The sequence below is a fragment of the Lepisosteus oculatus genome, chromosome 11 (genome assembly GCF_040954835.1).
Source record: "Lepisosteus oculatus isolate fLepOcu1 chromosome 11, fLepOcu1.hap2, whole genome shotgun sequence".
Taxonomy (NCBI): Eukaryota; Metazoa; Chordata; class Actinopteri; order Semionotiformes; family Lepisosteidae; genus Lepisosteus; species Lepisosteus oculatus.
Genome location: NC_090706.1, coordinates 9052541 through 9064855, shown reverse-complemented (window position 1 = coordinate 9064855; position 12315 = coordinate 9052541). Strand labels below are relative to the sequence as shown.

Genomic DNA, 12315 nt, shown 5'->3' with positions numbered 1-12315 from the left:
TCAAGAGACTTGTGTTTAAGACAAGAGAATACTGCCGACACATATAAAACATGATTACTTTCTGAGACGTACAGCTCTGTTGATGTTTCATGTGCTGGTTTTGAGAAGGAAATCAGTAGGGCTGCTTCTGTACTGTGATGCAGGTAGGCTATAACAATGTGCTCACCATGGTGCTGGACTGCAGGCTGGACATGGAGTTGCTGGGTCTCATGGGGTTTCTCACATGCTCTAATGGAGCACTGCTGGAGAGTGTGTCTGAGTCTCCTTCTGATGGTGAGTCCATCTGAACAGAGACCAGAGGGTGGGGTTAGTGCTACAGTGGAATATGGTTCATGCAAAAGACTCACAGATACCAGTACTTCTCAGTCTCAGGCACACATCCTTGGAATCACAGATTGTTTTGTTTTAGGCCTTCTACTTTTGGATTAACCCAACTTGCTGCAACCCTTGTAGCAGGATGTGAAAGATGTACAGTATACAGATGTCCACTGAAATGGGCACTTTCATCATCCATTCATGCTGCAAGACCACAGCGTAAAACTGCCAGGTTAAGGGTCAGACAAAGGACTGATAACACTGCAAGTTCACAGAGGACCAGAAACCCATTGGCAGCAGCTGGCAAAAGAAATAAACTATTGCTAGGGTTATTCAAAATTAGCTGAAACCCCATCATCTGAAAATAGACTAGAGTGGGACATATAGTAGTTCTTTTGAAAGACTTAAGTATATTTCTGGGGAAACTGATTTTGTGCCCTAAACCAGAAAAGTCACCCTCTCCAAGCATGAGATCAGATCCATTCTCCTGATGTTGTAAAGTTGAACCCAAGTCAATCCGCTAGCCGGCTTTGACCAGGATTCCCCAAGCAGGGGTACAGAGTTGGTGTAAAGCCACTGGGCGCAGGGTTGGAATTAACAGGTATGGAGCTCTGCCAGCTTGGATGATGTCATGGAGGGAGGGGCCTACTTTACGATGGGTGCTGAACCACTTGTACATTGTTGTCTGTGTTGGCTTTTTCCTATTTGTTCCTGTGTTAGATCATTTAAAATAAATGCAAAACCTATTCACCAGTAAAGTAATGATGCATCTTATTCCCTAAACATACCAGTAGAGGGCAACACAGTCATTCCAGAAGTAAGCGAGGATCCATAGCTCATTTAGGCCCTTTTACTGACACTGACAGAAGCAGGGAGATTACTTCCTGCATTTATACTTCTGGATTAGATTACCGCAAGGCCCTGTGATCTGGCGCTTCTAGCAGCACTGTCAGGAGGTCATAATATGTTCACAATTCTGCAGCTTGAGTTTTCACAAAAAATCTCAGGAAACTTCAGTACAACTTGCAGGCTGTGGGAGGTTTAGGATTTATATATCACTTATAAAGCACTTATTCGTACGACCCCCCCACCCCACACACACACACTTCTTATAAAGTAACAATATCTTTATATCTCATCCTCCCATCCTCCTGTTCTTAATTTGCAAAGCTGATCTGTTCGCGATTGCTAAATCCACACTGACGGTCATAGGATGGAACAGCAGGACAGCAGTTCAGTTCACTGAGTCTGATACAAATGAGTCACAAAGCAGCAGGCCTCTCCAGTCTCCTACTGCAAGCGAATCAGCAGAGTCCGTACCTGCACTGACACTGTTGGAATCTGCAACTGTGATCCATCACTTAATACATGCTTCTGGTCACTCTTCCCAATCTGGATACTACTGGACACTGAAACAGACAGATGGTTTGTTATTTGAAGCAATCACCTTAATGTATTAGCATATACTGTATATGTATGCCATTATAGAAAATAAATAGCAACAACAGGAAAGTTAATCACTAATCCCTCACCAATTCAATCCCTTTCATAATGTTAAAGAACATTAAAAATCAGTTGGCATCTGCAAGAAAGTTACAGTCGAATACAGAGGGTAAAGATACTAACAGACAAACAAATATTGAATGGTAAAGTAAAACAATAAATTAATAATTATTTACTTCAGTGAGCAATCTATTCAAACAAAACAGGAAAATATCTGAATCTTTCAGCTGTTATAATGCACTCCTACTCTTCAGTTTTTATGTTACTATGAATTTGTTCTTATGTGGCATGTGTTCATGTAATCCAAATGTAATCACTTGACATATGCTGATAATGACACCCACTGCCAGTCAATATGACTGTAACACACAGGAAGTCCATAACAGGCCATTAATGGGAAGCTAGATTTGCTTAACAAATACTGGTTATTTATACTGAATTAAAAATGGCTGTACCTTGATCTGAATTGTCACTGGGAATCTCTTGGACTACACTGACCTGGAAGACAAAGACTGCATTAAGAAAAGAAACTCAAAACAGTTAATTCCACTCAACTTCATCAAGTGGGAAACGTTTTCAAATAAAGGGTGGTCAATGTTTAGAACCATTTGTTGTGCAAGCAGCAGGCAAAGACTCTTGGAGGTTTTAAAATTAAGTAGAATGTCAATTTGGATCTCCTGCCTGGGAAAAGCACTACCCATCCAGCTGTGGATTCCAAGAACTTTAGGTTTTCACCAAAATGTCCACTGGGGGATTTGGATACTACTCCTAATGACAGAGAAACGTGGCAAGCATCATGTCAAGAAGAAACAGCTGTGTAAGGCCATCTTTCCTCATTGGAACACTCATGTTCCATGCAAATGCACCGTAATAGAAAATGTTATTTCTGTAGCAGCTAACATTTGGAGGCATAAATGCATGCACACCCACTGGCCAACATTCCATGGATTATGAAGGTGGTCCTGGAGAAGAAATCAATCACGATTGGGCAGCATGTGAAAACCATGTGGACTACATGTCATGTCCTGTTCAAACGTTTCTTGCTGACATTTTATGTCGAGTTCATAATACTTTGGCCATTGTGTGTAGCTCTACACAAAAATCTGGAACTTTACATTATGAATTAGGTTTGAAAAGACTTTCATTGAACTTGGTAGGCCAGAATTAGTCCTATATTTCATTATTAAAAAATGTAAAATAGAGCAGGGTATATTCATAAAAATTGATTGGCAAAACTGTAAAACCATGGCAAAGTAAAGTTAATGTATCGTATGTGCATGGCAACACCTGAAAACAAAGAGCTAATTTCCTATGATGGGCATTCATAAAAGGGTAGCCATAGAAGACTTGAAGGCATAATACCTTCAAGACCATGTCTCATTGGGATCATGGATGTCTATCACCAAAACCCAATTGGTTTGTGCCCTCTGAGTCTGATGGGTTGAAACATGACTAACCTCATTAGTTGAGTGTTTGCCAACTTCAAGAGAAGTCTGCTTCATCTTGTCCTTGGAACTGAAAAACATGCCATGAACCAGCAAGGAGAATTAGAGGAAGGATAATGCCAAAGCTCTGGTTTAGCCAAACCAGGTCAGGTTCAATCCATTTCCTTCAGAGATGTAATGGCTTTATTATTGGGCTTAACTGGTTATTAATCACACAGCACCTGGTATTGATAGTATAAAACACCTGAAACAGTTCCAGTTACTGTCCAACCATGATTGCAGACAGGTATGAACCAACTCACTCTCAATGGATTTGGTGTGACATCACATTATTGTGAAAAAAGTCTTTGATGGCATCAGCTGTAAAAGTCCTGTTTTGATTAATTCACACAATAAAACTACCAGAATTTAAAAAGCAAAATATCATTATAAACTGCCTTGAGACAAAACCCAACTTGACTGTAGTCAAGACCAAGGAACACTGAAAGAGAGTCACAACAGTAAGGGTTCTGACTTGTACAGATACTGTAATTATCTCACCAGCAGTTTTATGATTATGGATTCTGTGCTTAGCATCATCATATTTTCTGGTGCTGTTGACACATGTATGAAGTATCAGGAAAGACATACAGAATGCATTTTGCATCTTGTATTTACAGCACTTATTAAATCTTTACACTGTTTTTAGCAGGACTGAAAGCTAAAGAGAAGGTGCTATTGTTGAAAAGGTGCTCTAGAACCTAGGAAAAAAATAATATCTATATTATTCCATTTTTAGGATGTCACAACACCAGTAAGTAGCTTTTCTCCATTCATTTAAATATGTTATATATTAAATGTGTATGTGTAGTTGATTTAATAGGCACACACAATAAAGAAACAGTATTGTGTCACTTGGCAGTATTTTACATGACAGCAGGTACTGTGTGCCATAATATGAGTGAAATAATAATAATAATAATAATAATACTAATAATAATAATAATAATAATAATAATAATAATACTAATAATAATAATAATAATAATAATAGAGTGAAATTGAATACACAATGACTTAAATTACAAACTCAGAAATAACGATTCCCCACATTTAAAGACATGGAAGATTGGTGACTTACAGATGATTTTCTCCCTCTTTGTCAGTGCCTAGTGGTTTCAATTCTGCAGTGGTATGAATATCTCCATTGGGTAGTGCTGGGGTTTCTAGGAGGCAGTTGGAGAGTCCCACTTCATCTTTCTCCGCTGCGTCAATGTAAGGAGACACAGTGAAAACACTGCTGGTGGCTAAAATGCTTAGGGGCACATCTACAGGAATGAGTGAGAAGTGGAGGCCAATTAGAACATATGAACATCTCAATATACAACTAAGGGTAAACTACTGTGGTGACAACTACTTTGGGATGTTTTGATGAGAAGCAAATGTGATTCCTGAAGGGTTGTAGATTCTTCCAGTTTCCAATCTAACTCAAGGTAAGAGTTATTTTAAATAGGACAATTCCTGTTGGGCTGCATGGTAACGCAATTGTTAGCATGGCTGCCTCACAGTTCTGGGGCCCTGGGTTTTGTCTGGAAATATGTAATGTCTCTTCAAGACTATTCCAAGAAAATAGTCAAAATGTGTACATGACTCACACCAAAATCTCTCAGGCATGAACAGACATGTTACATTTTCCTAATTAAGCCATTTTAAATAATTAATGTAGATGAGGTTGAGAGGAAAATGGAGGACAGATGTCACACTTTCAATTGAGTTTTACCACTTTATTAAGATTTTTTTACATTTCATTAGATTAAATTTGGACCCAGTTCTCATGAACAGTAATAAGATTTTTGCTATTGTTTTGCTATAGTTGAGAGTGATGTTGATGACTGATTTTGCATATTATGCTAAACATATGAATCCCAAGTTTGGATACCACTCTCAAATAAGCAGAATTTTGCATATGATTTATTGTAGAAAATAATATTCTCAAAAATGTAATGGTATAAAATCAACATGAAATGTAGATAACATTCTTATATAACATTGCCATAACCTTTAAAAATCACTGTCTGGAAACAGTGTTTCTGTGTTTGATACAGTAAAGGAAAGTGAGTTGGTTAGTAATGTAGAGAAAATACACACTTTTCTGACTGTACAACAGCAATTCCAAGTACAAGCAAATTATTCTGTTCAGTTCAAAACACAGTTAAAACGTATCTTGATAATTACAACCACACTAAATTAGGGTTCTACCAAATACTGTAGTATTAAAGACAACCAAACTACAGGCTTGTCCGTTTCCAAAAAGAGCAATATTTTGCAATTAAGAAATTGAAAACAGGGCATGTGAAGCATTAGCAAGCAACATCTGACAGATAACAGCCTTGAGATCATGCCTTCTTTGCACCAGGCACAAACTGACCTAGTATCAAGATCTGAACAACCAAAACAAAACTGTGTGTTACTTGATTATGGTGTTATACAGCACAGAAATGTTTTAATTAAACTCCTTTTGCATCTAAAATACAGCATCTTTTGCCATAACACTGGGGCTTTGGTATAGAGTTTTGGAGTACAGGGAAGTGTTAAATGTGTAGATCAGCCACTGGCAGACAGGTTACAGACACTTAAGCAGTCCTGTTAATGCTGCTGTGGTCCTCCATGACTTTCAACAGAAAAAATAATTCTGTCCTGATGTCAAATAATGGCCATGATGACTACTCAATACGAGAGCATCTGTTTAACTGTACCAGAGCTGTCTGCATCACTGAAGCATTCCCAACAGCTCAGGGACACTCACCTTTAGGCTTCTTTTTTCGTCGGATGGATGCACGAACGATATCTGAGCCATACTTCCTATTCCTATGGCGTTTGGATCTGGCCTCGCTGAACCACTCTCCAGTGAGGGACTTGAGCTCCTTGGGGTTGGACACCGTGTGTCGCAGCTTGCTACAGAAAAGATAGGGAGATATCACAAAAAAAGATATCACAGCCAATACTTAATGCAGAGTGCCATTCCCATGATTTCTTTATTTGCAGAAGTGGTCAATGATGTGGATTGTTACAGGGACATCCGCTCCCCTGAGCTAAACAGTTAATTACAAGATTTCTGCGACTTTGAAGACTTTAGCCTCTGTATTATTCAAGTATAGACCTACAAACTTTATAGGCCTATGACTATCAAGAACCATAGATGGTAGCTTTCTTACAGCAGGGTTACTGCTTTCTAGGCTAATCTTGTCAGATATCAGAAGGTAAGCCAGCCTGGGCCTGGGCGATACTAAAATGGGAGACCTCCAATGAAATCCATTTTTTTTGCTTTAAGTAGTGTAGGTGGACTAGTAGACAGCACTCTTGCCATGGATGCAGATTTATAAAACCAATGCCCCAAAGGTTTACGGTGGCACACTAGGTTGGACCTTTTTTTTATTACATCATAATGATTCCATCAAAAACCCAAAAAAGAAAATTATCAGATAATTCATGATCTTCCTTTTACTGCTGAGTGCACTCAGTTAAGAAACAAAAGGTGGTCTGAAAATTATAAGGGAATGGTAATGGCAAACCAAACTAACTGACATTGTTGACCCAGGAACCCAAATCTCACCCCCACCGCCTCACCTGATTCGTCCCTCTTCCAGGCAATGCAACTCTGAATCTCGCAGCAACACATTGAGGATGGAGGCCTGTTCTTCCTCTGTGAGGTAGCTGAGGTCCAGCAGGCTGTCAGAGCTGGGCACTGACTCCATCGCCGGTGGGGGGCAGGCCTTAGATACAGAGGAAGAGGTGAGGAGGGGGGCAGGCTGTGCCAACCCACTCAGAGCTTAAAGGACGTCCCAGATGACATCCCTGAGCTGAAGGGGAAATGAGCTGTGAAGAAGAGGGTCAGATTAGACCCAAAATTTCAGCTTTATTAGTCGCTTTGCACTGCAGTGCCATGGAAACCCAGGTGGCACTGTGAACTGGGCACTGGATAGGTCCACTTTCACAGATGAAGGCAGGATTCTCAGCACATCCTTTCTCCTGGGCTTGCCTTCTGACCCTCAGGGGACTCCTCTTTTCTAGGGAAAAATGTAGAAAGGTACATTAGATTCACTTTGAAAGAGAGATTTATAGTTTAGGCAAAGATAAATTAAAGAAAAAGCTCTCCTTCTGACATCTGATCTTGTCAAAGTAGACAATGAGAGAATTCAATCTTTGTGTTCAGCTTATCTTGATCATTTTTTGCTTCCAACAGCTTTCGATGGCTTGAAGGAGTGGATAAGATCTGTACAGCAAGAAAGTGACTCACATCCTCAAATGTGTTAACTTTCCACCCACTGTTTTGTTTTACAACAAGAAAGAATGAACAGTTCATAGTAATACTTGAATCCAAATATTCAGCTGTTTTGCAATTAGTAGGTTCTAAAGTTGCAAGGTCTTCTAAATCTTATGATCGCTGAAAATGTTTCAATATTTTAACAAATGTCCTTGCCATTGTCCTTTTACATTGTTACCAAACCTCGTCCCACACCGTATGGCTTTAACCAAACAGTAGCACAGTTGGGTTTTATTATTTACAGGTTTTTGAAGGTTGCCCTCTGATAAAAACCTGAACAACAGGACTGGGGTGCCAGGCTCACTCAGACACAAGGATTCTATTTTCAACTTCTCAATGAACCGATTTGATTTGAATTAGCTGCTGGCTAAATTCTTCATTTTGAGTATATAATGCACTTGACACAAAGCGTTTTGTTCTTCTCATTTAGGCAGCTCTGCTGATTAAGTGAGTAAAGTTGAAGAAAAATAAATTGAACTGAACTGAACAAAGCAGAGCTGGCATTTACTGGAGGCATAACAATACTGTATGCCCACAGGTCCCGGTCAACTGTCAGAGCTTGCTGAGGTTACTTTGTCTAATCTGACCCCCTGCACCCCTGGTTGTGTGTTTCCACCTGAGAAATTCCAGTCACAGTCAGCTGAAGACAAACTCCTTATTCTAGCTTGCTGCATATATAGCACTATATTTATAACACTCTGTCTGCACTCTGAAAGGAACACCTGGTCAGGTGGAACTGTTTTGTTTGTGAAACGTTTTGCATGTTACTTGTACCTACTTGCAGTTTTTTTACATCTTATTTCTCTTATTTCTTATTTCTTACGACATTTCCTGTCATTAGACAGTCTTTCTGTTTAGATGATATATTCAGCAAACTTACAATACTAGCAACAATAACAGCTGCAATAAGACTGAATGGGTATGTAACAAGTTATGGTTATTTACTGTAACAAGTCTAGCCTTAACTAACATACTCCTGCAGATGTGTGCAATCACAATGTGCTCTTTGACAGTTTTGTTCTGGGACAAGAAAGTGCAAAACTGAATCGAATCCACTGCTCAGCTATTAAGTTGTTTCTGTCCGTTTCATGCCATCATGTGGAATGATGGAACATATTTCTGATATTTATTATGCTAAATGGAAACGGATATGACTCATTTCAGTTTTAACAGAGAGACAAGGTAATACGAGGTAATGTGCCATAATGAGAGACATTACTATTAATTGAACAATAAATGATAGAATAAAGCAAAATTAATAATGTATTGCAATATAATATAAATAATGTATTGCATTTATTATTTAATAATTATATAATCCTCAATACAATCCAACAATCAAGGAATGATTTGGTAATTGTTGTAGCATTGCACAGTATGTTAAGTTACAAATGAGAGAAAATTTAGAACAAGACTTTTTGGCTCTATCATTTATACACAGAAAGTTTTTGCATGCATATGACTTGTAAGTTCATCAATCTATTCAGTCTTGACTAAAGTTCTGTATACATAGTTCTACATAAATTTCAGTCATACTGTATATTACATTTTTTATTCTTTTATAAAAAATATAAATAAAGTTATAAACACTTTATCCACTTGGTATCCAAATTGTTCAGGGACCTTTAGATATGCTGTGACCCCAAATGGCAGGTTTTCTCACAAAGGAGTTTTAAAATAAGATCTTGTCTTGTTATTGGGTACATATGTAAAAGTGGCACAGTTTTCTAGGACTGTATTTAAGTTCCCCATATGAACTAGAAGCCTACATTAATCAGTTTCTTTAGTGGCATGTACTGGACATAAGATTTTCTTTGCTCTTTCAAACACATGCTCAAAAAGTGTCTAAATGATCTAATTAAACTATAATTCAGGAGCTACTTCACTGCAGTCCAAATTAATCTAACTGCTCTTAGTCTGATAGACAGTCTACTTCGCAGACTAGGGAGGAGGGAGATTGGGACCTGTAGAGAGCAAAACCACCAGATTCATGTGTGTGACACTGATACACTTGTCCACAATTGGCACAGCCATGAGAAATGTTTTCGAGAAATGAATTATGTCACAAAAGCAGGCATGCAGGTTCAGTATCTATGTGAACAGACTAGTTTTCTGTTTTCTGCAGTAATAGATAGCCATATTGGATTTGCAAATCTAATTGTTTGGAAAACCAGATAAGTCCCTGCTTTTTTTAAAAAGGCTTATAAACAACAAGCTTCCACTGACACATGCAGAGCAAGATGTGAAGCTGTCCGACTTTATCTCAATCACAGCAAAAGCCTCATCCTCTCCAAGATTAAAGACAAGGGATAAACCCAAGTCAATAGAAAATAAAAAAACAAAGAATAATACAATCCAAAAAAGAGCACACTACATTATCCACAGTGTACTTTTTGCCATTACCTGTACTATGAAGCTTGAAAAGCAATATCCCAGAACTTGTAATACACTCATTCACACCATTTGCTTTTTCGTGATTTGATTAGTACATTTTTTTTCTTTTGCCAGTTTACAGTACTACAACATGAGAAAACTAAAAGAGGTGCCTTACCAGGACAAGTAATGAGTTCCCTAGTTCGTTAACAAAGATATGCATCTACAGTCAAAGGAACTGGTTTTTCAACTCTTCTTTGCTGTGCAAGCAAGAACCTGACATATAGCAACTGGTGCTGTTAGTTTCCTTTGCACCCTTCTCCCACAGTGCAGGGTGGAGGACTATGGGAAAAGGATTGTGGGAAGCTGTGATTTGATTGTAGAGGGAGCTCTGTCAAGTCCAGACAGGAGCTAGGCGTGTCAGTTTTTCTCAGCTCTTGCCAAACATTCAGCATGGAACATCCCCTCCGAACTCTGGGAGGTGGAAAAGAACAAGTCAAGTCAGGTGTTTCTCACCTACTTGTTCTAGTCCTTCTTTAACCATTCCCTGATTCACACCGCCACTGAGAAAAGACATCTGAAACTCATAACAAGCGGCTGCAACAAAACTGCAGAATACTTTCTAAAGACATGCAGGATGTGCACAGCAGAACAATGAAAATCTCAAGAAAAAGTGGATGAAATAAGATGAAGAATTTGAATGCACTTGGTGTGTCATGCTTAAGCCCAAGGAAAAACCTTGACAATGGTAACACTATCTAACACTAACTTCAGAGCACACAGCGAGTTTAATTCATATCAGGTTTTACAAACTGCTGACTCTTGTGGAAGACAAACACAAAGTTAATGGAAATTGATATTGGCAAAACTGACAATATATTAGAGCTTATTACTTTTTACAAGAATCTGTATAAATGGACTTGGCTCCACTTTTAGATTTTGTGAAATAACACTATTATTAATCACCCTGCTTTTCAGTAGTTACTTTTCTAGTCATTGGTACAGTACTACGTTTTACAAAAGGAAAGATCCAAGCGTGCCTGGAGACAGTGTGGCCAGTGGCTATGGATGGACGATGGACTGGGAAGTAAGGCGGTGTGTACTGGTGGCAAGAGGAAATTCGGCTTCGGCAGCCAAACTCGAGAAACTGGGAGAGATATACTGTAGGAAGGTAGGGCATTCATGGGTTGCTACTGCTAAAAATCGAAAACTGCTTCACCATCACAAAAGGTATTGAACTGCAGGCAGGATGATAATTGAAAACACAAGAGTAAGGCAACTTAAATATCCAGGCCATGATGGAAACCGATCTGAAGGCTTGGTTGAGGTTTTCACTTTAAAAGGAAATTCAAAGAAATAATCAATATTTAAGAACCTACTTGACACCATATACTCCTACTGCAGAAACCTACAAAATACAAAAATTTGAAAATTCAAAAACACATGCAAAAGGAAATAATGTCCAGTTACATATACATACAAAACCCAGTTTTATTTGTGAAGTTAGAAGAGCTGTACTGTAAGTGTTTACACATTGATATGGTAACTATATACAACTAACTATATACAATCCAGATATTTCTTTTCATGTTTTCTTGTTCTCCTAGCAAGGCACACATGATTTAGGGGCATCATTAATCAAACCAGTGGGTCTGAAGAACGAATATATTGTTTTCTTTGTGAAATAAAAACATTGCGTACAACACAAATTGTAGTTGCAACTATATTACGTAATTAACTTACTAAACCTGGGTGCAGCCAGTACCACCCATGTGTACGTGAGCCCAGTCGGCATCACAATATTAACTCTGAACATCTAAGAATCAAGTGTTTCAAATGTCTAAGAGTTATTAAAACCTTTAATGTGTGAAGGTTGTAGTTCCCCAAGACTCTACTTCCGCCATGAGCAGCTGATCTATTTACTTGTGTCCATGTCCACTTGTGATAAGCTTTGATTTTCCACATTTACAAAAGGAAGACCAGAAGTAAGAGAAAATACCATGAATATTACATTCTGTGCCACTGACCAGATAAAAGGTAGCTCTATCTGTATAAAATTACAAGATCAGAGCAGTAAAATGACCCAAGCTGTCAGATTACTTTTGAAGGCAACTAAGGCAGGACCACATACAATGACACTCTGCATTTCGGGCTGTTTTGACAACTTTTGAGTGCACATTGTTTGTCAATTAACGATATGTGGATGTCCAAGAATAAACACATTTCTGAATAATGTACACATATTAATGCGTGTCAAAGACACACATTAGTCAAAGCGTCAAAAATAATACTATTTTTTATTAAATCGCAAGATTAAGATTCAGACTATATTGGTGCCAGCATAAAGTCTTTATGCCTATTTATGTTTGTCATTAT

At 38.4% G+C, this 12315-nt stretch overlaps 1 protein-coding gene across 4 annotated transcripts in view; it reads right to left on the bottom strand.

The window, feature by feature from the left end:
• LOC102687425 (synaptotagmin-like protein 1) overlaps positions 1-12315 on the bottom strand; it is a 31962-nt gene that overhangs the window by 8746 nt on the left and 10901 nt on the right. The window contains exons 1-8 of one of the 4 annotated variants that reach the window (XM_015348836.2): positions 10118-10267; positions 6870-7309; positions 6049-6197; positions 4384-4570; positions 3276-3333; positions 2274-2316; positions 1636-1724; positions 167-283 (exon numbers count right to left, since the gene is read on the bottom strand). In XM_015348836.2, the coding sequence (XP_015204322.1) occupies positions 167-283; positions 1636-1724; positions 2274-2316; positions 3276-3333; positions 4384-4570; positions 6049-6197; positions 6870-6997 (771 nt within the window). In that variant the 5' untranslated portion in view covers positions 6998-7309; positions 10118-10267. Of the gene's footprint in view, positions 1-166; positions 284-1635; positions 1725-2273; positions 2317-3275; positions 3334-4383; positions 4571-6048; positions 6198-6869; positions 7310-10117; positions 10268-12315 lie in introns of those variants that run through there. The other 3 variants (XM_015348835.2, XM_015348837.2, XM_069195546.1) reach the window with 3 other exon arrangements.